This window comes from Martes martes (assembly GCF_963455335.1).
Source record: "Martes martes genome assembly, chromosome: 6".
Lineage (NCBI taxonomy): Eukaryota > Metazoa > Chordata > Mammalia > Carnivora > Mustelidae > Martes > Martes martes.
In genome coordinates, this window is record NC_137893.1 from 105,991,620 (window position 1) to 106,013,180 (window position 21,561).

The following is a 21,561-nucleotide window of genomic DNA, read 5'->3' on the forward strand; positions in this document are numbered from 1 at the left end:
CATACTCAAAGTGTCTTTACAACAAGAAGACCTAATAATTTTAAATATCTATGCCCCTAACATGGGAGCAGCCAACTATAGAAACCAATTAATAACAAAATCAAAGAAACACATTGACAGTAAAACAATAATAGTAGGGGACTTTAACACTCCCCTCACTGAAATGGACAGATCATCTAAGTAAAAGATCAACAAGGAAATAAAGGCCTTAAATGACACATTGGACCAGATGGACATCCCAGATATATTCAGAACATTACATCCCAAAGCAACAGAATATACATTCTTCTCTAGTGCACATGGAACATTCTCCAGAATAGACCACATCCTGGGTCATAAATCAGGTCTCGACCAGTATCAAAAGATTGGGATCATTTCCTGCATATTTTCAGACCAAAATGCTCTGAAGCTAGAACTCAATCACGAGAGGAAATTTGGAAAGAACCCAAATACATGGAGACTAAACAGCATCCTTCTAAAAAACTTATGAGTCAACCAGGAAATTAAAGAAGAATTGAAAAAATTAATGGAAACAAATGATAATGAAAACACAACTGTTCAAAATCTTTGGGACACAAAAGGCAGTCCTGAGAGGAAAGTATATAGCGATATAAGCCATTCTCAAGAATCAAGAAAGGTCTCAAGTATACAACCTACTCCTACACCTAAGGTAGCTGGAGAAAGAACAACAAAGAAAGCCTATACCCAGCAGGAGAATAGAAATCATAAAGATCAGAGCACAAATCAATGAAATAGAAACCAAAAAAACAATAGAACAAATCAATGAAACTAGGAGCTGGTTCTTTGAAAGAATTAATAAGATTGACAAACCCCTGGCCAGACATATCAAAAAGAAAAGAGAAAGGATCCAAATAAATAAAATCATGAATGAAAGAGGAGAGTTCACAACCAACATCAAAGTAATACAAACAATTATAAGAACATCCTATGAGCAAATCTATGCCAACAAATTTGACAAACTGGAAGAAATGGATACATTTCTAGAGACATATAAACTACCACAACTGAACCAGGAAGAAATAGACAACCTGAACAGACCCATAACCAGTAAGGAGATTGAAACGGTCATCAAAAATCTCCAAACAAACAAAAGTCCAGGACCAGACGGCTTCCCAGGGGAATTCTACCAAACATTTAAAGAAGAATTAATTCCTATTCTCCTGAAACTGTTCCACGAAATAGAAATGGAAGGAAAACTTCCAAACTCATTTTATGAGGCCAGCATCACCTTGATCCAAAAACCAGACAAGGATCCCATCAAAAAAGAGAGTTACAGACCAATATCCTTGATGAACACAGATGCGAAAATTCTCACTAAAATACTGGCAAATATGATCCAACAGTACATTAAAAGGATTATTCACCACGACCAAGTGGGATTTATTCCGGGACTTCAAGGTTGGGTCAACATCCACAAAGCAATCAACGTGATACAATACATTAATAAAAGAAAGAATAAGAACTATATGATACTCTCAATAGATGCTGAAAAAGCATTTGACAAAGTGCAGCATCTCTTCCTGATTAAAACTCTTCAAAGTGTAGGGATAGAGGGTACATACCTCAATATTATCAAAGCCATCTATGAATAACCCACTGCAAATATCATTCTCAATGGAGAAAAACTGAAAGCTTTTCCACTAAGGTCAAGAACATGGCAGGGATGTCTGTTATCACCACTGCTGTTCAACATAGTACTAGAAGTCCTAGCCTCAGCAATCAAACAACAAAAAGAAATTAAAAGCATCCAAATCGGCAAAGAAGAAGTCAAACTATCACTCTTTGCAGATGATATGATACTATATGTAGAAAACCCAAAAGGCTCCACTCCACTACTGCTAGAACTTGTACAGGAATTCAGTGAAGTGTCAGGATATAAAGTCAATACACAGAAATCAGCTGCATTTCTTTACACTAACAAGACAGAAGAAAGAGAAATTGAGGAGTCAGTCCCATTTACAATTGCACTCAAAACCATAAGGTATCTAGGAATAAACCTAACCAAAGAGGCAAAGAATCTCTACTCAGGAAACTATAAAGTACTCATGAAAGAAATTGAGGAAGACACAAAGAAATGGAAAAATGTTCCATGCTCATGGATTGGAAGAACAAATATTGTGAAAATATCTATGCTACCTAAAGCAATCTACATATTTAATGCAATCCCTATCAAAATCCCATCCATTTTTTTTCAAAGAAATAGAACAAATAATCCTAAAATTTATATAGAACCAGAAAAGACCTCGAATAGCGAAAGGAATATTGAAAAAGAAAGCCAAAGTCGGTGGCATCACAATTCCAGACTTCAAGCTCTATTACAAAGCTGTCATCATCAAGACAGTATGGTACTGGCACAAAAACAGACATATAGATCAATGGAACAGAATAGAGAGCCCAGAAATAGACCCTCAACTCTATGGTCAACTAATCTTTGACAAAGCAGGACAGAATGTCCAATGGAAAAAAGACAACCTCTTCAACAAATGGTGCTGGGAAAATTGGACAGCCACATGCATAAAAATGGAATTGGACCATTTCCTTACACCACACATGAAAATAGACTCCAAATGGATGAAGGACCTCAATGTGAGAAAGGAATCCATCAAAATCCTTGAGGAGAATGCAGGCAGCAACCTCTTTGACCTCAACCGCAGCAACTTCTTCCTAGGAACATCGCCAAAGACAACAGAAGCAAGGGCAAAAATGAACTATTGGGATTTCATCAAGATGAAAAGCTTTTGCACAGCAAAGGAAACAGTCAACAAAACCAAAAGACAACTGACAGAATGGGAGAAGATATTTGCAAACGATATATCAGATAAAGGGCTAGTATCCAAAATCTATAAAGAGCTTATCAAACTCAACACCCAAAGAACAAATAATCCAATCAAGAAATGGGCAGAGGACATGAACAGACATTTCTGCAAAGAAGACATCCAGATGGCCAACAGACACATGAAAAAGTGCTCCACATCACTTGGCATCAGGTAAATACAAATCAAAACCACAATGAGATACCACCTCACACCAGTCAGAATGGCTAAAATTAACAAGTCAAGAAATGACAGATGCTGGCGAGGATGCGGACAGAGGGGAACCCTCCTACACTGTTGGTGGGAATGCAATCTGGTGCAACCACTCTGGAAAACAGTGTGGAGGTTCCTCACAAAACTGAAAATAGAGCTACCCTATGACCCAGCAATTGCACTACTGGGTATATACCCTAAAGATACAAACGTGGTGCTCCGAAGGGGCACGTGCACTCGAATGTTTATAGCAGCAATGTCCACAATAGCCAAACTATGGAAAGAACCCAGATGTCCATCAACAGAAGAATGGATAAATAAGATGTGGTATATATACACAATGGAATACTATGCAGCCATCAAAAGAAATGATATCTTGCCATTTGCGACGATGTGGATGGAATTAGAGGGTATTATGCTTAGCGAAATAAGTCAATCGGAGAAAGACAACTATCATATGATCTCCCTGATAGGAAGAAGTGGAGATGTGATGTGGGGGGGGTTGGGGGGGTAGGAAAAAAAAATGAAAGAAGATGGGATTGTGAGGGAGACAAATCATAAAAGACTCAATCTCAAAAAACATACTGAGGGTTGCTGGGGGGAGGAGAGACGGGAGAGGGTGGTGGGGATATGGACATTGGGGAGGGCATGTGCTATGATGAGTGCTGTGAAATGTGTAAACCTGGCAATTCACAGACGTGTACCCCTGAGGATAAAAATACATTATATGTTTATTAAAATAAATAAATAAATTAAAAAATAGAGTACAAAACAAAAACAAACAAAAATACCAAGAAAAGAGAAAAAAAAAACAGTCAAATGAGCACCCAGAATAAGATTTATAAAGTATAAAAACAAAAACAAACAAATACAGTCAGAAGAAAAAGGAAAAAAAAATCACAAAATAAAAAAGGGGGGGTGATGGGAAGGTGCTTATAATCCCTTGATGTGAGTGAGGAAGGGTATTTCAGTTCTTCCTGGGTGTATATATTGTTGTTTTTATTAGAGGGCTCAACTTTCCAGAGATACAGGGAAATTAAAACTGGTCTGTATATAAAGGTAGTATTGAATAGGGAAAAAGAACTACACTGAAGCTTATATCTATATATATGTAAACAAAAGTAAAAGAGAGGGGCACCTGGGTGGCTCAGTGGGTTAAGGCTCTGCCTTTGGCTCAGGTCATGATCGCAGGGTCCTGGGATCGAGCCCCGCATTGGGCTCTCTGCATAGGAGGGAGCCTCCTTCCCCCTCTCTCTGCCTGCCTTTCTGCCTACTTGTGATCTCTGTCTGTTGAATAAATAAAGAAAAATCTTAAAAAAAAGTAAAAGAGAAAAAGTGATATGTATGAAAAAGTTCAAGTTGAAAAGTTACTATGGAATATATTGTATTAAACCTCTAGTTGAAATGGTAAGTAGGTAAAAAAAAAAAAAAAAAAGAATCATGAGAAAGAATTAAAAAAAGAGAGAGAGAGAAGTATCTAAGAAATATACAGGCTGTGAGGCAATACTGGGAGCTTAATATACTGTTTTCTCCTGGTGTTGGGGTCTTACAGTTTTATGGGGTCCCTGTGGTTGTTTTCCTCTTGTTCTGGGGGAGAGGCTTGCTGCATTGTTTTTCAGTCAATCCTGCTTGGGTGGAGTTGCCCTGTGGGCTATCAAGGGGGCTGGGCTTCGTGGAAACCAGTTTTTTTTCAGGCTTTTGTTCTCTGGAGGTTTTTGTTCTCTGGCAACTTTCATGCCTTTTTGGAGGGTCAGACCAAAGTAAACTGTCACATCCAGACCTCCGCCTCAGAGAGAAGCCGCACTCTGCTCTTCTCTGAATGGTCCAGGACACAGAGACGCACCCTTCTGGAAACTCCCTTGAACACCGGAGCTTCCCACAGGCCATTCACCACTCCCCCACCCAGCCACCCTCTCAGTGGTTGTCTGAGGCCCCTGCTTGTCTCTGTACCCCTGTGCCACCAAAACCATGAGGGATACTGGTCCGGGCGAGCCTGGTCTCAGTTGCTGCTGCCATTCCGGGATCACTGACTGAAGTCCGTGCCAGGTCCTCTCAGTCCTATTGGAGGCAGTGGCAGCTGTGGTAGCAGCTGCTGCCACCAGCCCCAGGAACTGCTGACTTGAGCCCACCCTGGGTGCCCTTAGCCCTGGCAGCAGTGCAGGCAGTGGAGGCGGCTGTGTTGGCTGTGGCAGCCCAGCCCCAGGGACTGCTGACTCAAGCCCATGCCGGGTCCTCTCAGGTGCAGTTAGGTGGCAGCTGCAGCCATCCTGGGACCATGGCTTAGGTCCACACCTGTAGCACCCAGTTCCAGCTATTGTCCCTTAAGTTCCTTTGTTCTGTTTGAGTGCTTTTATCAGTCTCTTCCATCTCGAAGTCACAGTCTCCAAACTATTGCTGGTCCCCAAGCACAGGGCACTTTTGCACTGGGGCATGACTTTCCAATGGCTTGCTTCTGGTGGCTCCCTCCCCCTTCTGTTTATCCTCTGATATCTGTCCAGGCACTCCCAACTCCTTTGTACCTCTCCACTGATCATCCTCTGCCCCCATAGAGATCCAGAAGTGTATAATCTTTTATCTCAGTCTGATTTCATGGGTGTTCAGAGTTCTCTGGTAGATATTTAGCTCAATTCAGGGAAGTGCTTGAAATAGGGTCCCCTACTCCTCTGCCATCTTGCCTAGATGCCACACTTTCTTTGTTTTTTTTTTTTTTTCTTTTTAAAGATTTTATTTATTTATTTGACAGAGATAGATCACAAGTAGGCAGAGAGAGAGGAGGAAGCAGGCTTCCTGCTGAGCAGAGAGCCCGATGTGGGGCTCGATCCCAGGACCCTGGGATCATGACCTGAGCCGAAGGCAGAGGCTTTAACCCACTGAGCCACCCAGGCGCCCCGATGCCACACTTTCTTTATCCGACCATTGGTTGATGAACACAGGTTGTTTCTGTACCTTGGCTATTGTTAATAACGCTGCAGTAAACATGGAACTACAGATATTTCTTCAAGGTAACGGTTTAATTTCCTTTGACTATTTAATCAGAAGTGTGATTACTGGATTGTTTGGTAGTTATTTTAATTTTTTGAGGAACCTCCATAGTGTTTTCCATAGTGATTACCAATTTACATTGCCACCATGACTGTACATTTGGGTTTCCTTTTTTCCACATCCCTGCCAACATCTGTTATTCTCTTGTGCTGTTGCTAACAGATATCCTAACAGGCATGGGACAAATATCTTGCTGTGGTTTTGATTTACATTTTCCTGATGATTAGTGATGTTCATCACCAAATATTTACTGGTCACTTGTATAGCTTCACTGTAAAAATGTCTATTCAAGCCTTCTGCCCACTTTTTAAACTGAGTTTGGGGTTTTTGTTTGTTTTGCTATTAAGTTGCATGAGTTCCTTATGTATTTTGGATATTAATCTCTTATTAGATATGTGGTTTGTGAATATTTTCTCCCATTCCCTAGGTAGCTTTTCATTTTGCTAATGGTTTCCTTTGCTATGCAGAAGCTTTTTAAGCTTTATGTAGGCCTTTTTATTTTTTTGCTTTCTTTGCTTTCACCTTTGATGTCAAACCCAAAAAATGATTGCTAAGATCAAATACCAAGGAGCTTATCAGCTATGTCTTCTAGGAGTTTTAAGGTTTCAGGTCTTACATTCGAGTCTCTAATCCATTTTGAGTTGGTTTCGTGATGATGTAAGAAAGAAGTCCAGAGTCATTATTTTGCATGTGGCTATCAGTTTTTCCAACACCATTTATTGAAGATACTGTCCTTTCCTCAGTCCTTGATCATAAATTAATTTACCCTATTTGCATAGATTCATTTCTGGGCTCTTTATTATGTTCCATTATTCTATATTTCTGTTTTTATGCCAAACCAAACTCTTTTGATTACTACAACTTTGAATATAGATTAAAATCAGGAAGTGTAACATCTCCAGCTCTGTTTTCCTTTCTCAAGATTGCTTTGGCTGTTTGGAGTCCTTTGTGATTCCATATAAATATTAGGATTTTTTTCTAGTTCTGTGGAAAATGCCTTTGGAATTTTGATAAGGGTAGTATTAAATCTAATTGGATATAAATTGGATATAAATTTATATAAATATATTCATATATACATTTATATTTATATATGTAAATATATAAATTTATATAAATGTAAATTGGATATAAATCCCTTTGGGAAGTATGGACATTTTAATAATATTAATTCTTCCATCCAAACATAGGAAACATCTTTTGTTTCTTTCTTTCCATTTTTTTGGTAACTACTTTAATCATCTTTTATCAGTATTTTATAGTGTGAATATCTCAATAGAAAGATCTATTTTATAGATCTTTCACCTCCTACCTGGTCAAGGTTATTCCTAAATATTTTATTCTTTTGGTGTTATTATAAATGGGATTGTTCTCTTAATTTCTTTTTCTATTAGTTCATTGTTGGTGTATAGAAATGCAGCTGTTTTTGCACTAGCATGTCCCTGCTAACAACTTAACTTTGAATATATATATAAAAGCTCTACATTTATACACTCTTAAAATTTGGGATGCTAGGTGTGGGGTCCAAACCCATCATTTCTCAGGGAGAAACTAGAAGTTAGGGATTTCTTCCTGAATGTATAGCACTGTGCAAGAGTGGGATTTATGGTGAGAGTGTGTCTCAACCTTTCTGACCCATTTCATTGTGAGTATTTTCTCAGTTGTCCAATGTCTAGTAGTTTCTGGATTTCTCTCAAGCAAAACTGCTGCGTGCATTGTTTTGTACACTCAGCACATCCACAGCAGGAGGGAAAGTCAGGTGCCTCGTATGTTACCATTTTGGTCCACAGTTTTATTGCGTGTCTGATCAGAATCTTTTAATTAGCCACTTTTCCCAATTGTCCAAATTTGTGCCTAGTATTTCTTCATCCTATAGGGATGAAGAAATACAGGCCTATAGGGATGAAGAAATACAGGGAATCTGTGGAGTCAGAGGAACCTAGATAATGTCTGTATTACTTTTGAAGCATTTGAGTATTTTTATACTTGTCTACAACTTTTACCCTCTTATTAAATAAATGGTATTTTGGTATTTTATTTATTGTTGGTGCATTTATGTGTAAAATGGCAATAATTTCATCCGCTTCACACAGGTTCCCATGAGAATTAAATAAAATAATAAATATAAAGTAATTAGCCCTGTTCCTGGGACATAACAGCTGCTCAGTAAATGTTATCTTATTTCCCTTTATACTCTGATGGTCAAGGGCCTTGCCAGCTTCTATCTCAGCCATTCAGCTAGAACAGAAAATGAGTTTTTTAGTATATTTAGTGTCTACCATATCATGCCATATGTTTCTTAAGTTTATATATATATTTTTTAAGATTTTTATTTATTTATTTGACAGACAGAGATCACAAGTAGGCAGAGAGACAGGCAGAGAGAGAGAGGGGGAAGCAGACTCCCTGCTGAGCAGAGAGGCCAATGCAGGGCTCGATCCCAGGACTCTGGGATCATGACCTGAGCCAAAGGCAGAGGCTTTAACCCACTGAGCCACTCAGGTACCTCAAATTTATATTTTAGATATTACATATGTGCTTATATTCTGGAAAACACAGAGCATGGCGCTTTAAACAAGGTATGACATCATTTTTCAAGGTAATGTTAACTCTGAAAAGGTTTGCACCTTATAATTATGAGAAATAATTTATGGAATTTTATGACATCACTAGTAAACCATTTTTGTATACTCTTAACATGTTGTCTACACAATATTTGTTAGTGATATACAAAAATATGAATCATTTGCACTCTGGATTCTAAGTTATTAAATCTTCAAAGATAATTACATATATAAACATGAGATTTTTTTTTTTTTACATTTTACTCTGTAAAGTGATATTTTTTAAAGCTATCAATGGTTGACATTTATGCTTATAAACACTTAGTGACTTTTAAGAAATTTTAACGTAACAATAAAAACTCACACTGAAAAGGCTAATGTGAAGCCACTGCATTCATATCATTTATCACATGAAAAATTAAGGATTTGTCAAAATCACCAGAGAGTTTAATTAGTGTCCTTTTCAATAAGAAATGGATTGTGCCTTTGACTATAAAACTCAAGTCATGCTATGCTTAGAACCCAGATGGTGATCTTTTACACTCACCCAAGTGATACAGTTAAATGTATGTTTTCATAAATGAATGCCATTTGGATATTTGTTCTACCTTTGCTGAAAATGTAAACTCCTTAAGGATAACCAAGGGCACTGAGTAGACTTAGTGCAGGTACTGCAGTTATTTTCGTGGAATGTAAATGCAGAATTCCATAGGGAATGACATGGAAACAACGTGTTTTCCTCTTAGGTCTACAGCTGGGTATACATAGAATGATTTATTAGAAAGCATTACATAAACTAATTGAATTATATCTCCCATGGGAAGAAAGGGATCGTTTTTGGACTGCCAAAAGTTCTGTCTCTAGGGTTTACAAGAATCTTTTACTAAATTAATTAGCAGGCTTAATGGAAAATACAAAAGCAATTTCTTTTTAGAAAAAAATCAAATATTCATTTAAAATTCTTGGTCTTTCTTGGAGCAAAACATAAGGCTGATACCTTTCCTTCTGTTCATCATTTATATTACTTTGCTATACCCTATTTAAATATAATAAAGTGATTTCCAAGTATAATTTACTAATTTAACTTCAGAAAATAAGAATAAAAGGCTGGATGTTTAGAGAAAGAGAAAGAAGCTAGGAGTATTGTTGCAGACCAGGGGAATCTAGACAATTAACATATACCCCAGTGCTATGTCCATTCATCTTGCATTAAAAATGCCATGCCAGGAAATCTATAGAAGAGTAAAAGTAACACAGCAGGGATGTATTCATTGTTCACTGCTTAGTTAGAGCAAAAGGACAGACTGGCTAGTCAATGTGCCAATTATCTCTGATAGTTGTGTTCCATCTGAGTTGTGTAGTTTCGATGCAGAAGTTGCTCTATGATCTCTGAACTTCCCAGAAGAATAGAAAGTTATTACTTGAGATCCTCTTTATCATAGCATTTCTGTCATGGAATCATGTGTTTTCTTTTTCATACCACTGTTTTTTAAAGTACTGGGGTACTTTCTTCAAATAAGATCCTGGAGAAACAGAATATGTTAAACAGATAATCATGAAACTGTTCTATCTGAAGGTGGAAACAGAACATGGTAACCATTACAGCCTTACCTTACCCAATGCAAAGACTTATTAAACTTCACAGAATTTCTCCAATTTTGTGTAGCTCTGAATAAAAACTACTAATGTGGTCTACTGTTCCAAAGCCTTGAATTGCCTATGGATACTCTGGGTACCTTGTTAAACTGCAGATTTAAATTCAAAAGGTTTGATGTGGGGCCTGAGTTTATCAATTTCTAACAAACCCTCAGGTGATCCTGATGCTGATAGTCCACATACCAAACACTGAGTAGCAAAAATATAGTCCAACAAAGTTATTTTACTAAAACAAAACGAAATAAAAACAAGAACCAAGCCCAAGGATGTTACTGACTTCACCAATATCTTATAGCAAGATGATACCAGAATAAAACCACATAGACACAAAATGCCCTGAATTCCACCTTGGGACTCATTTACCACCACGTCTTGATTTCTCTCTCAAAGGAGTCTCCTGGCTTTGGAATATGACAATGTATATGGTAAAGCCTAAATATCTCTACATTTTACTTCCAATATAATTTTCATTTGCTGTTTTCTTTCTTTCTTACATGGTTAAGCATGGGACTAAAATAGTTACTAGGAAGAAGATTTTATTTGATTCTCAATTTCATCTGCTTTATGATGTTTTGATATAGAGAAAATGCACTTGTTTAATTTGCTATTTCAACAAATCAAACAAGATTATGAAATGCCCAAGTTGGGATTTCTGTAGTAAATATTATTTTTTCTCTATTAAAAATCTGTCTGACATACTTCCAGGAAAGAAAGCCACTGAAATACAAGAAAACAAAACCACTGTCTTAGAAATAGCCTGAAATGCACAAATAAATCAAATATAAGAAGGAAAAGTACATCAGGGTTGAAATTAAACACTGCTAAATTCATGAAATGAATGCCTGATGCCTCATTTGGTTAAGCATCTCTCTTGATTTCTGCTCAGGTCAGGATCTCGGGTCCTGAGACGGAGCCCCATTTGGGCTTTGTGCTTAGCAGGGAGTCTGCTTCTCTCCTGATCCTCCCCCTGCTCTCTCTCTCAAGTAAATAAATAAATAAATCTTTAAAAAACAAGCAAGGAAAAAAAAACAAAAACAGAAACAAAACAAGTTTGCTTGTGGTTTCTCCCCTCAAATCCTAACATAAACTTTGTTCTCTCACTTGCCAAGGAACATCAGATTTATCACTCTGCCCCATACTGACTTGAGTGTTCTTTTCTATCAGTACTGCACATGGTTCTCCACTGCTCTTTAACCTAGAAAGGCAGACTCAGGGTGCCTGGGTGGCTCAGTCAGTTAAGCATCTGCCTTCGGCTCAGGTCATGATCTTGGGGTCCTGGGACAGAGACCCATGTCAGCCTCCCTGCTCAGTGTGGAGTCTGGGTCTCCCTCTGCCCTCTCCCACCCCTCAGTCGTGCTCTCTCACTCTCAAATAAATAAATAAAATCTTAGAAAAAAAAGACAGACATTGATCTATGAACGCCCTTCAAAGACTATTATTAGGTCATTGCAAAAGAGAGGAAGTTATGATAAATAGGTCAGCTAAGTAACATACACATTTACATCTATATTGATATTTCCAATTAGAACTGGTAAATAGGAGGTATTTCTGAAAACTATTTTATTTCTGTTTCTCATAGATAAAAAATATTCAGTATTTGCAAAATGAATGACCAAAATTACATTTAGAGTGTGCTTAATGTACTAGTGAAAAGAACACTGAAAAAAAAAAAAAACAAAAAAACCCTCTGTTGAACTGTAATTAATATAGATGACAGCATGAAATTTTAAAAAGCAGAAGAACAGAACAGATAGTCCTAAACTGACCCATATATAGGAACTTAGTGCATGAAAAATAAGGCAACCAGAATCAATAAATGACAGACCCTTTGACAAAAATTCTTAGGAATTCATTTCCCCTACTTTATATCAATCATAATAATATATTCACTGTGGATTAAAGTTTTAAAAGTGTTATTAATCCTAAAATTGTAGATGAGAATATAAGAAAATAATTTAAATATTGCTGCATGAAAAGACTTTCTAAGGAGAGATGGAAAGCCCAGTGTCAGAAAGAAAAAAGTAAAGAAAAATACAAAAAATATGGTGTAAGAGAACAGTCCAGTTTCATTCTTCTGCATGTGGCTGTCCAATTTTCCCAGCACTATTCATTTAAGAGACTGTTTTTTTTTTTTCCATTGGATAGTCTTTCCTGCTTTGTTGAAGATTAGTTGACCATAGAGTTGAGCGTCCATTTTTGGGCTCTTTATTCTGTTCCATTGGTCTATGTGTCTGTTTTTATGCCAGTACCATGCTGTCTTGGTGATCACAGCTTTATAATATAGCTTGAAGTCAGGCACTGTGATGGCGCCAGCTTTGGTTTTCTTTTTAACACTCCCCTGGTGATGGGCATTAAGGAAAGCATGTGATCCAATCAGCATTGGGTATTATACACAACTAATGAATCATTGAACGCTACATCAAAAACTAATGACGTATTATATGTTGCCTAATTGAACTTAATAAAAAAAATACAAAAAATACAAAAATCTCACAATTTACAAGTCTTATAAAGACCTGAGCTAAAATAAAGAGTCAGATGCTTAACTGATTGAGCCACTCAGGTGCCCCTAAGTGAGGTTCTTCAACACTTATCTGGAAAATGTAGCTATTAAAAGGAATGCGTTAGGTTCTTCCTACAGTCTTTTTGTGCCATCGTAATGGTGCACATGAATGTCCCGGCAGATGCTCTCAAGAGCATTAATGATCTAAAAAGAGAGACAAACCCTAGGTTCTTAATAGGCCGTACTCCAAAGTCATCATCTGGTTTCTAGCTATAATGATAAAGCATGGTTACTTTGGTGAATTTGAAATCACTGATAATCAAAGAGCTTGGAAATTGTTGTGAACCTCATGGAAAGGTTAAACAAGTGTGGAACGATCCACCTCAGATTTAAGGTATAACTCAAAGATCTAAAAACATGCAAAAATAATCTGCTTCTGTCCCATCAGTTTGGTTTCACTGTACTGACAACAACAGCTGGCATCAAAGACCATGAAGAAGCAAAATGAAAATACAGGAGGGAAAATCCAATTCTTTTTCTAGGTATGTAATACATACATGCAAATAAAATGCCCTAATAGACATAAATAAGTAAAAGGAATAAGTCAAGACTCTTTGTATTGCAATGCAATGGTTCCTAAGATACACTAAGTGAAACAAAAAGTCATTTAATAAGGAGAGTAATGAGTCCATTTTTATGTTAAAATAAAATAAAAATAAATAAATAAATTAATTAATTAATAAAATAAAATAAAGTAAAATAAAAATAGTAATGTGGCAGGATACAAAAATCAATGTTCAGAAATCAGTTGTTTTCTTATACACTAACAATGAAAATATAGAAAGGGAAATTAGAGAATCGATTCTAGTAATTATAGCACTAAGAACCATAAGATACCTGGGAATAAACCTAACCAAAGAGGTAAAGGATCTGTACTTGAGGAACTACAGAACACTCAAGAAAGAAATTGGAGAAGACATAAAAAGATGGAAAAACATTCCATGCTCATGGATTGGAAGAATAAACATTGTTAAAATGTCTATACTGCCTAGAGCCACCTATATTTTCAATGCCATACCAATCAAAATTCCACTGGCATTTTTCAAAGTGCTGAAACAAACAATACTAAAATTTGTATGGAACCAGAAGAGACCCTGAATTGCTAAGGAAATGTTGAAAAAGAAAAACAAAACTGGGAGCAACACATTGCCTTATTTCAAGTTTTATTACAAAGCTGTGATTGCCAAGACAGCATGGTACTAGTACAAAAACAGACACATAGAGCAGTGGAACAGAGTAGAGAGCCCAGATATGAAGCCTCAACTCTATGGTAAAATAATCTTTGACAAGCAGGAAAAAAAATGTACAGTGGAAAAAAGATAGTCTCTTCAATAAATGGTGCTGGGAAAATTGGACAGCTATGTATAGAAAAATGAAACTTGACTATTCTCTTACACCATACACAAAGATAAACTCGAAATGGATAGAAGACCTCATCATGAGGCAGGAATCTATCAAAATCCTAGAGAAGAACATAGGCAGTAACCTCTTCGACATTGGCCACAGCAACTTCCTTCAAGGCACGTCTCCAAAGGCAAGGGAAACAAAAGCAAAAATGACCTTTTGGGACTTCATCAAGATCAAAAGCTTCTGCACAGCAAAGGAAACAGTCAACAAAACAAAGAGGCAGCCCATGGAGTGGGAGAAGATATTTGTAAATGACACTACAGACAAAGGGCTGATATCCAAGATCTATAAAGAACTCCTCAAACTCCACACACACAAAACAGATAATCACGTCAAAAAATGGGCAGAAGACATGAACAGACTTCTTCTCCAAAGAAGACATATAAGTGTCTAACAGACACATGAAAAAATGTTCATCATCATTAGCCATCAGGGAAATTAAAATCAAAACCACTTTGAGATACCACCTTCCACCAGTTAGAATGGCCAAAGTCAACAAGACAGTAAACAACAAGTGTTGGAGAGGATGTGGAGAAAGGGGAACCCTCTTACACTGTTGGTGGGAATGCAAGTTGTTGCAGTCACTTTGGAAAACAGTGTGGAGATTCCTTAAGAAATTAAAAATAGAGCTACTCTATGACCCTGTGCAATTGCACTACTGGGTATTTACCCCGAAGATACAGATGTACAAATACAGATACAGATACAAAGATACAGATGTAGTGAAAAGAAGGACCATCTGTACCCCAATGTTCATAGCAGCAATGGCCACAATTGCCAAACTGTTAGAAAGAGCCAAAATGCCCTTCAACAGATGAATGGATAAAGAAGAAATGGTCCATATATACAATGGGATATTATGCCTCCATCAAAAAGGATGAATACCCAACTTTTGCAACAACACGGATGGGACTAGAAGATATTATGCTGAGTGAAATACATCAAGCAGAGAGAGTCAATTATCATATGGTTTCACTTACTTGTGGAGCATAAGGAATAACATGGAGGACATTGAGAGAAGGAGAGGAGAAGTGAGTTGGGGGAAATTGGAGGGGGAGACGAACCATGACAGACTGTGGACTCTGAGAAATAAACTGAGGGTTTTGGAGGTGAGGAAGGTGGGCGGTTGGGTGAGCCTAGTGGTGGGTATTAAGGAGGGCATGTATTTCGTGGAGCACTGGGTGTAAAAAAGATAAAAAATAAAAGATAGAAGAAAGAAATCTAGAAGTACATAGGTAGAATTTTAATAATTGTTCTCACAATATTGCATGTATGTGTGTATGAATATATACAACTCTATATATAAAAGAAAATATTTATTTACCTATATGTTTAATTCTGAAGAAGAATGCTATATTTATATTACCAAGAGATAGGGTTTTAGAGATTGCCACAGGCAATATGTATAACAGTGCAAACAAGATAGATGCCTTGTCCATTCTTACCAGGGAATTTATTAATTATGAAACTTCCTTTTCCACATCAAGTATGGCCTCACTCTCTAGAACCAAATCAATGTAACAGCAATAAATAATTAAGTTTAAAAAATAATGTGTCAGAAAATGTGTTAATTGTTTTACATGTGTTATCTAATTTAATCCTCACAACAACCAACTACCCAAGAGTGGGGTGTTATGATGACTGCCCTCATTGAATAGCTAAAATATGATTTCAGAATATAAATAATTTATCCAAGAACACATAGAAAGTAAGTAGCAAGACAGTGGTTCAATTCTGTTTCTCCTTAATGCATTTAACCACCCCAACACTCCCTCTGAAAGGACCATTTACTGCATACCCACCATGTCATATGCGCATTATCACACCAATGACTGTGTGATGTAGAAATTATTGTAGCTTTATTTTATGGCCAAGGGAGAGACAAAGGATTTAAATAAAATATCCATAGTTTCACAATATTAGAGACTCTTTTTAGTCACAATACCTTCTTCCTTTACCACGTGAGAGGAATGATTTGGAAGAATGTCCTGTTATTCAGGAAGGCTCACAAGATTCTCATCTCCCAAATATGGTCTCAAACTTCATGTAACTGACTTTTCTCAACTAATTAGGCATCCCACATAAAATGCCATGTGTCAATCACATTGCAGACTTCTGAAGACTCAGAAAAGATCACGAGAGTATTACAGGTGTTGGTGTTCTTTACATGTACCCACCTCTTGGCACGTATAGCCAGTATTTATGTTCTTGTGATATCTGAATCAATTTAATGTCCTCTCTTCCCTAAACATCCACAGACACCTGTGTGTCCTAAGACCAGAAAGGGGGAGGCAGATGGCAAAGCATAAGTCTTTTGAGCCTTCTTTTGACAATAACCACTTCCAGGACTTAATTAATGAGGGATCCAGATTGCAGAAATTGTTGATAACAAGACACAGAGGAGGAAAAATGAAAAGAAGCTATGATTTTAGTTCTGTTTGGAGTAGCTGAGAAATTCCAAAGAAGAAAGGTGAGAGAGCAGTTAAATCATCAATAATTGCTGAAGAAATGACTCTAAAACCTATAACGAGGACTTTGGTTTTTCTTCTGAATTACTTCAAATTTAATAAAAATTATGAAACTTACATTAATCTTGATCTCACATCTTGAGCTAGTCCATTCTGCAACAAATGAACATTGATACTCGCTAACGAGATCTATACATCTGAAACACAAAATTACATTTTTAAATAAGACAGTAAAGCATAATTTCAAAGGAGTTTCACTATTTAAAGTTTTTCTTTTCCAGTTAAGGGAAAAAACAGACATTCCCATGAGCAATAGAAGGCAGAGTCTGTTCCTGCTTCTTATCCTTCAAGGTGACTGGACTGAAAGAACAGATCAATTTTAATTTTTGCCATCTTCCCCATGGCAATGTAAAGAAAGAAAAGTTCTAAAGATAAAAAGTACATCTAGAGTTTATGTTGGGAACTGAAGTCAGCTATGGCCACATTGCACTGCAATGAGCTACCATCCTCATCCTCTCTCTCCTGCTTACAAAGTCAGTGGCAGGACTAAAAAAGAAAAATAATACTGCAGAGAAAGGCTGGTGCATCTATGAACCATTCTTCTTTGCCACCTACATCTCGTAGAAATAGCCAGGGTCTAAATTTGCATGAACGAATATTCTATCCATGAGCAGGAGTTATTATATAATTCCATAAATAGAGTCAAAAAATACCTTACAAGTACATGGGGATGAGAGAGCTAGTCTACTTAGGGACATTTTAAATTCTAAGTGTGTGGTATTATCCCTTCACAGAGCAAATAATAGAATGTCTCATCATCTTACCAGCTACTTCTATTACTGCGAGCAGTTACCTTTAAGTATATTAAAGTCCAATTAATCCACATTTATTGAAAATTACTTTATGCTAATGAGCAGAAATAAAAGAAGGGCAGAGATAATGTATCAGTACATGGCATTAAGTGGAACAGGCAGCATCTGTCATCTGAACTGTACTTAGCTCTCGTTTTATGAAAGAGCATAATTAAAATTATCTTTATCAACTTTCCCTTGACATTAAGTCTTAAATATTGTGAGTTAAATTTACTTTCTGATTTAATAATAGAAAAACAAAAATAGTTACCTTCCATATAGACAAGGATTTGAGAGGCAATCATTTGCATTTGTTTCACAGCGTGTTCCGAAAAATCCACTCTTGCAGTCACAGGCATAATGACTGATGCCATCAATACAAGTTCCATCATGGAGACAGGGATCTGATAGACATTCATCTATATTTACTTCACAATCAATGCCTACAATAGAGGAGACAAGACAAAACATGAGACCATTTAAATGTAAAACTCCAAAGTTTTTTCATTATGGTAAACACCAAAAAATCAAGGCTCCCTCCCCGTAAAGGTAACTTGACACATTGTAGCAAAAGAAAACATTTTTTCAAGGTTAAACATGTCTAGAGGTCTATGAACTCTCACACTATTAATTTAATATAAATAAGAAAAACAAAGCACAAGCTTAATCTACTTTAGAAATTTGTCTTTAGTGCGAGCAATTGCTAATTGAGAGTGTTAGTGAAGTAATCAATTATATCAAGTTGGCACTGTAAACACTAATTCAAGATTTTTTTCAGTTTTTTTTTTTTTAAATAATGATTCTTGACAATCAAATATTTCTCATTTATAGGGGTTAAGAAAGAGTTTGAATTTTTCTAACTTTGGTCTTAGTGAGTCTATTAATGCGCTGACTGACATTTCTAAATGCAACCTAATTTTGGCAAAATACCTGGTGTCTTCAAGGGCTAAGTTTTAAATACTTATTAAGCACCGACCATGTACTACCTTTGCGCTCAACTAGGGGTACCAAACAGAAAACGGAAAAACAAAACAAAGCAGGAAAAGACAGTGATCCTGTTAATCCAGAAATGTGACGTCAGAGGTAATATTTATAGATCGAAAACATCTGGAGAACCACATAAACAAAGCTTAAAGGGAAGCTAGATTGTATTTAAGATTTTACATGTGAGAAATATTAGGAAAAAGTAGAGAGACATGGTAAAAATGGTTAGAATAATCCTTCTGTTATTGCGTCCATCTGTACTGAGCATCCAGCTACCATCAACTGAGCACTTACTGGCACACCACGCCTTGTGCTAAAGACTTTACATATATTATCTTAGTTAATGGTCATCTATCCTGGAGGTAGGTAATAGTAAGTCTAACTCACTGGTAAATAAACAAAGGTTTGGAGAGTTTAAATAATGTTTTCAAATCACACAGGCCATAATAGCAGATTGGGATTCGAATCATGTGGACTATTCCGCAGCTGCTATGATATGTGCATAAATTGCTATGCTGAGTAATACAATAGATACTGTTAAAAACAAGAAAACAGACCCAAAATAGTCTCTTATGCAAGCCTCACATCACCAAACCGAGACTTAATTACAGTTTCAGCTCTCCCAGAAATGGAATCCTAAACCAGTCAGTCAAGAATCACCTGTTCAGCACCAGTTAGGTAGTCTGCCTGATAGACACCTGCCAGTCCCAAATGATTGCAATAACCAATCTGCCTTTTTTTAAAATATTTTATTTATTTATTTGACAGACAGAAATCACTAGTAGGCAGAGAGGCAGGCAGGGAGAGAGGGGGAGAAGCAGGCTCCCCGCCGAGCAGAGAGCCTGATGCGGGGCTCGATTCCAGGACCCTGAGATCATGACCCGAGCCGAAGGCAGAGGCTTTAACCCACTGAGCCACCCAGGTGCCCCTAATCTGCCTTTTTTGTCTAGGTATCTTCCTTGTCCCTGCTCCCTTCAGGCTATAAAAGTCATTTTGCACAGCTCCTTGGAGCTCCAGTCTATGTATTAGATTGGATGCTGCCCCATTTGAGTCAATTTTTGTGCAAGTAAACTCTTAAAATTTTTAATATGCTTCAGTTTATCTTTTCACATAATGTTTAGTTGAGAATAAGGATAAGCTTATTAAATATGAAGCTACTATAATGCTTAAAACAGATAGTTATAAATAGGCTAGTTGGAAATAAAGAGAAGATTATAAATAAGTTTATTACAATGAAGAAAATGATAATAATGATAATAATAATAACTGATAACTTGAAGACCTTACTATGTGCCCGGTACTATTGAGAACTTATATAGATTAACTCATTTAAGCTTTATAATAGTTTTCTGACATGGAAATTGCTCTTCCCATTTTATAGATTAAGAAAATAAAGCACAAGATCTCACGGCTGGTAAATGGCAGAGCACATGCTGTTAGCTACTATGTGATACAATCATACCACATCCTAATATGTAACAGTATGGTTTCTGTCCTAATGACAGACCAAAATGAGTGCTTCAGGCATTTAAGAAATAGAAGTAATTGAGCCTATATCTGAGAAAGAGGATGAAGAAAGCTTCGATGGTCATGGTGAAAAGGAACCCGAGAAAATTCAGATAAACAGTTTGGAAGAATTAGATATCTCAGCATTTGTCTGCATACCAGCAAAAAAGCTGGGGAGGACAAGGCTATTGGCAGATAGGCAGCCATTTTACAAAGTGATATCGTAACTTAACTAATTTTCATATCATTTGTAGAACTATCTATTCAAATGGATGTTATTTAGAGCAATCACACTGGGAGTCTGTGATTTATTGCAAATGAGGCTTCAAACGCAAAGAATATTTTTGGAAATTCTCTTTGTAGACTGTCAGTTTTCAAGTCAAAATCCTATTATGTAATGGTAACTTATTTTTTTTTAACCATAAATGTTATTACCCAAATAGAACTTTGGATATTAATAATGCTATAAAAATAATATGTATAAATTGCTCAAACCCACAGCTGTTTTAAAAGGGCCATCAAAATTTAGGTTCAGAATATGGATTGAGCAATCATAATAGTGCACATCAGACTATTAAGAATAAAAACAAAAAAGGACCCCCTTTCCTAATCTCTGGCTCTGTGGCTCATGTCATACAGGTATATTTCTCATTCATACTCCATGGCCAAGATGAACACATAATTACTATCTTTTCTTGACAAAAATCACAACTATATTGTATCAAATGAGTGATTTTGGTGTTTCCAGAGGCATTATTATTCTGATTAATAAGATGAGTAAAAGTGTCTGTAGGACCATGTAGAATGCTGGCAGAATCAGTGATGAAAATTTCAGTTAAAAAGAGATGGTCAGGGGCGCCTGGGTGCCTCAGTGGGTTAAAGCCTCTGCCTTCGGCTCAGGTCATGATCTCAGGGTCACGGGATCGAGCCCTGCATCAGGCTCTCTGCTCAGCAGGGAGCCTGCTTCCTCCTCTCTCTCTGCCTGCCTCTCTGCCTACTTGTGATCTCTATCAAATAACTAAAAAAAATCTTAAAAAAAAAAAAAAAGAAGAGAGACAGTCAATTTACCAGAAAAGTGTGGGGCAAGGAGTAAAATGATAAAAGGGAATTGGACAGGATGTATCTAGTACTATTTAGAGACAGGAGACTTGACAGAAGATGCTATCCTCTGTAGAGAAGGCAAGAGTGTCTCAATTTTACTAGAGAAACATCATCAACATTACCTTAGGAGCTTTTTTTTTTTTTTTAATAAATAAATAACAAATAAAGTCTTATTTATTTATTTATTTATTTATTTATTTATTTGACTCAGAGAAAGAGAGCACAGGCAGGGGAAGTGGCAGGCAGAGGGTGAAGCAGGCTTCCCACAGAGTAGGGAGAACCTGATATGGGACTTGATCCTAGGACCCTGGGATCATGACCTGAGCTTAAGGCAGTCACTTAACCAGCTGAGCCACCCAGGCACTCTACTTT

The 21,561-nt window shown here is 36.9% G+C and overlaps 1 protein-coding gene across 1 annotated transcript in view; it reads right to left on the minus strand.

Annotated features, from left to right (window-relative positions):
- EYS (eyes shut homolog) overlaps positions 1–21,561 on the minus strand; it is a gene marked incomplete at both ends in the record, with an annotated part of 1,618,725 nt that overhangs the window by 1,016,432 nt on the left and 580,732 nt on the right. The window contains 4 exons of the mRNA XM_080805925.1: positions 5,027–5,339; positions 12,949–13,016; positions 16,866–16,944; positions 17,870–18,041. Coding sequence (XP_080662051.1) covers positions 5,027–5,339; positions 12,949–13,016; positions 16,866–16,944; positions 17,870–18,041 — 632 coding nt within the window. The remainder of the gene's footprint in view (positions 1–5,026; positions 5,340–12,948; positions 13,017–16,865; positions 16,945–17,869; positions 18,042–21,561) is intronic.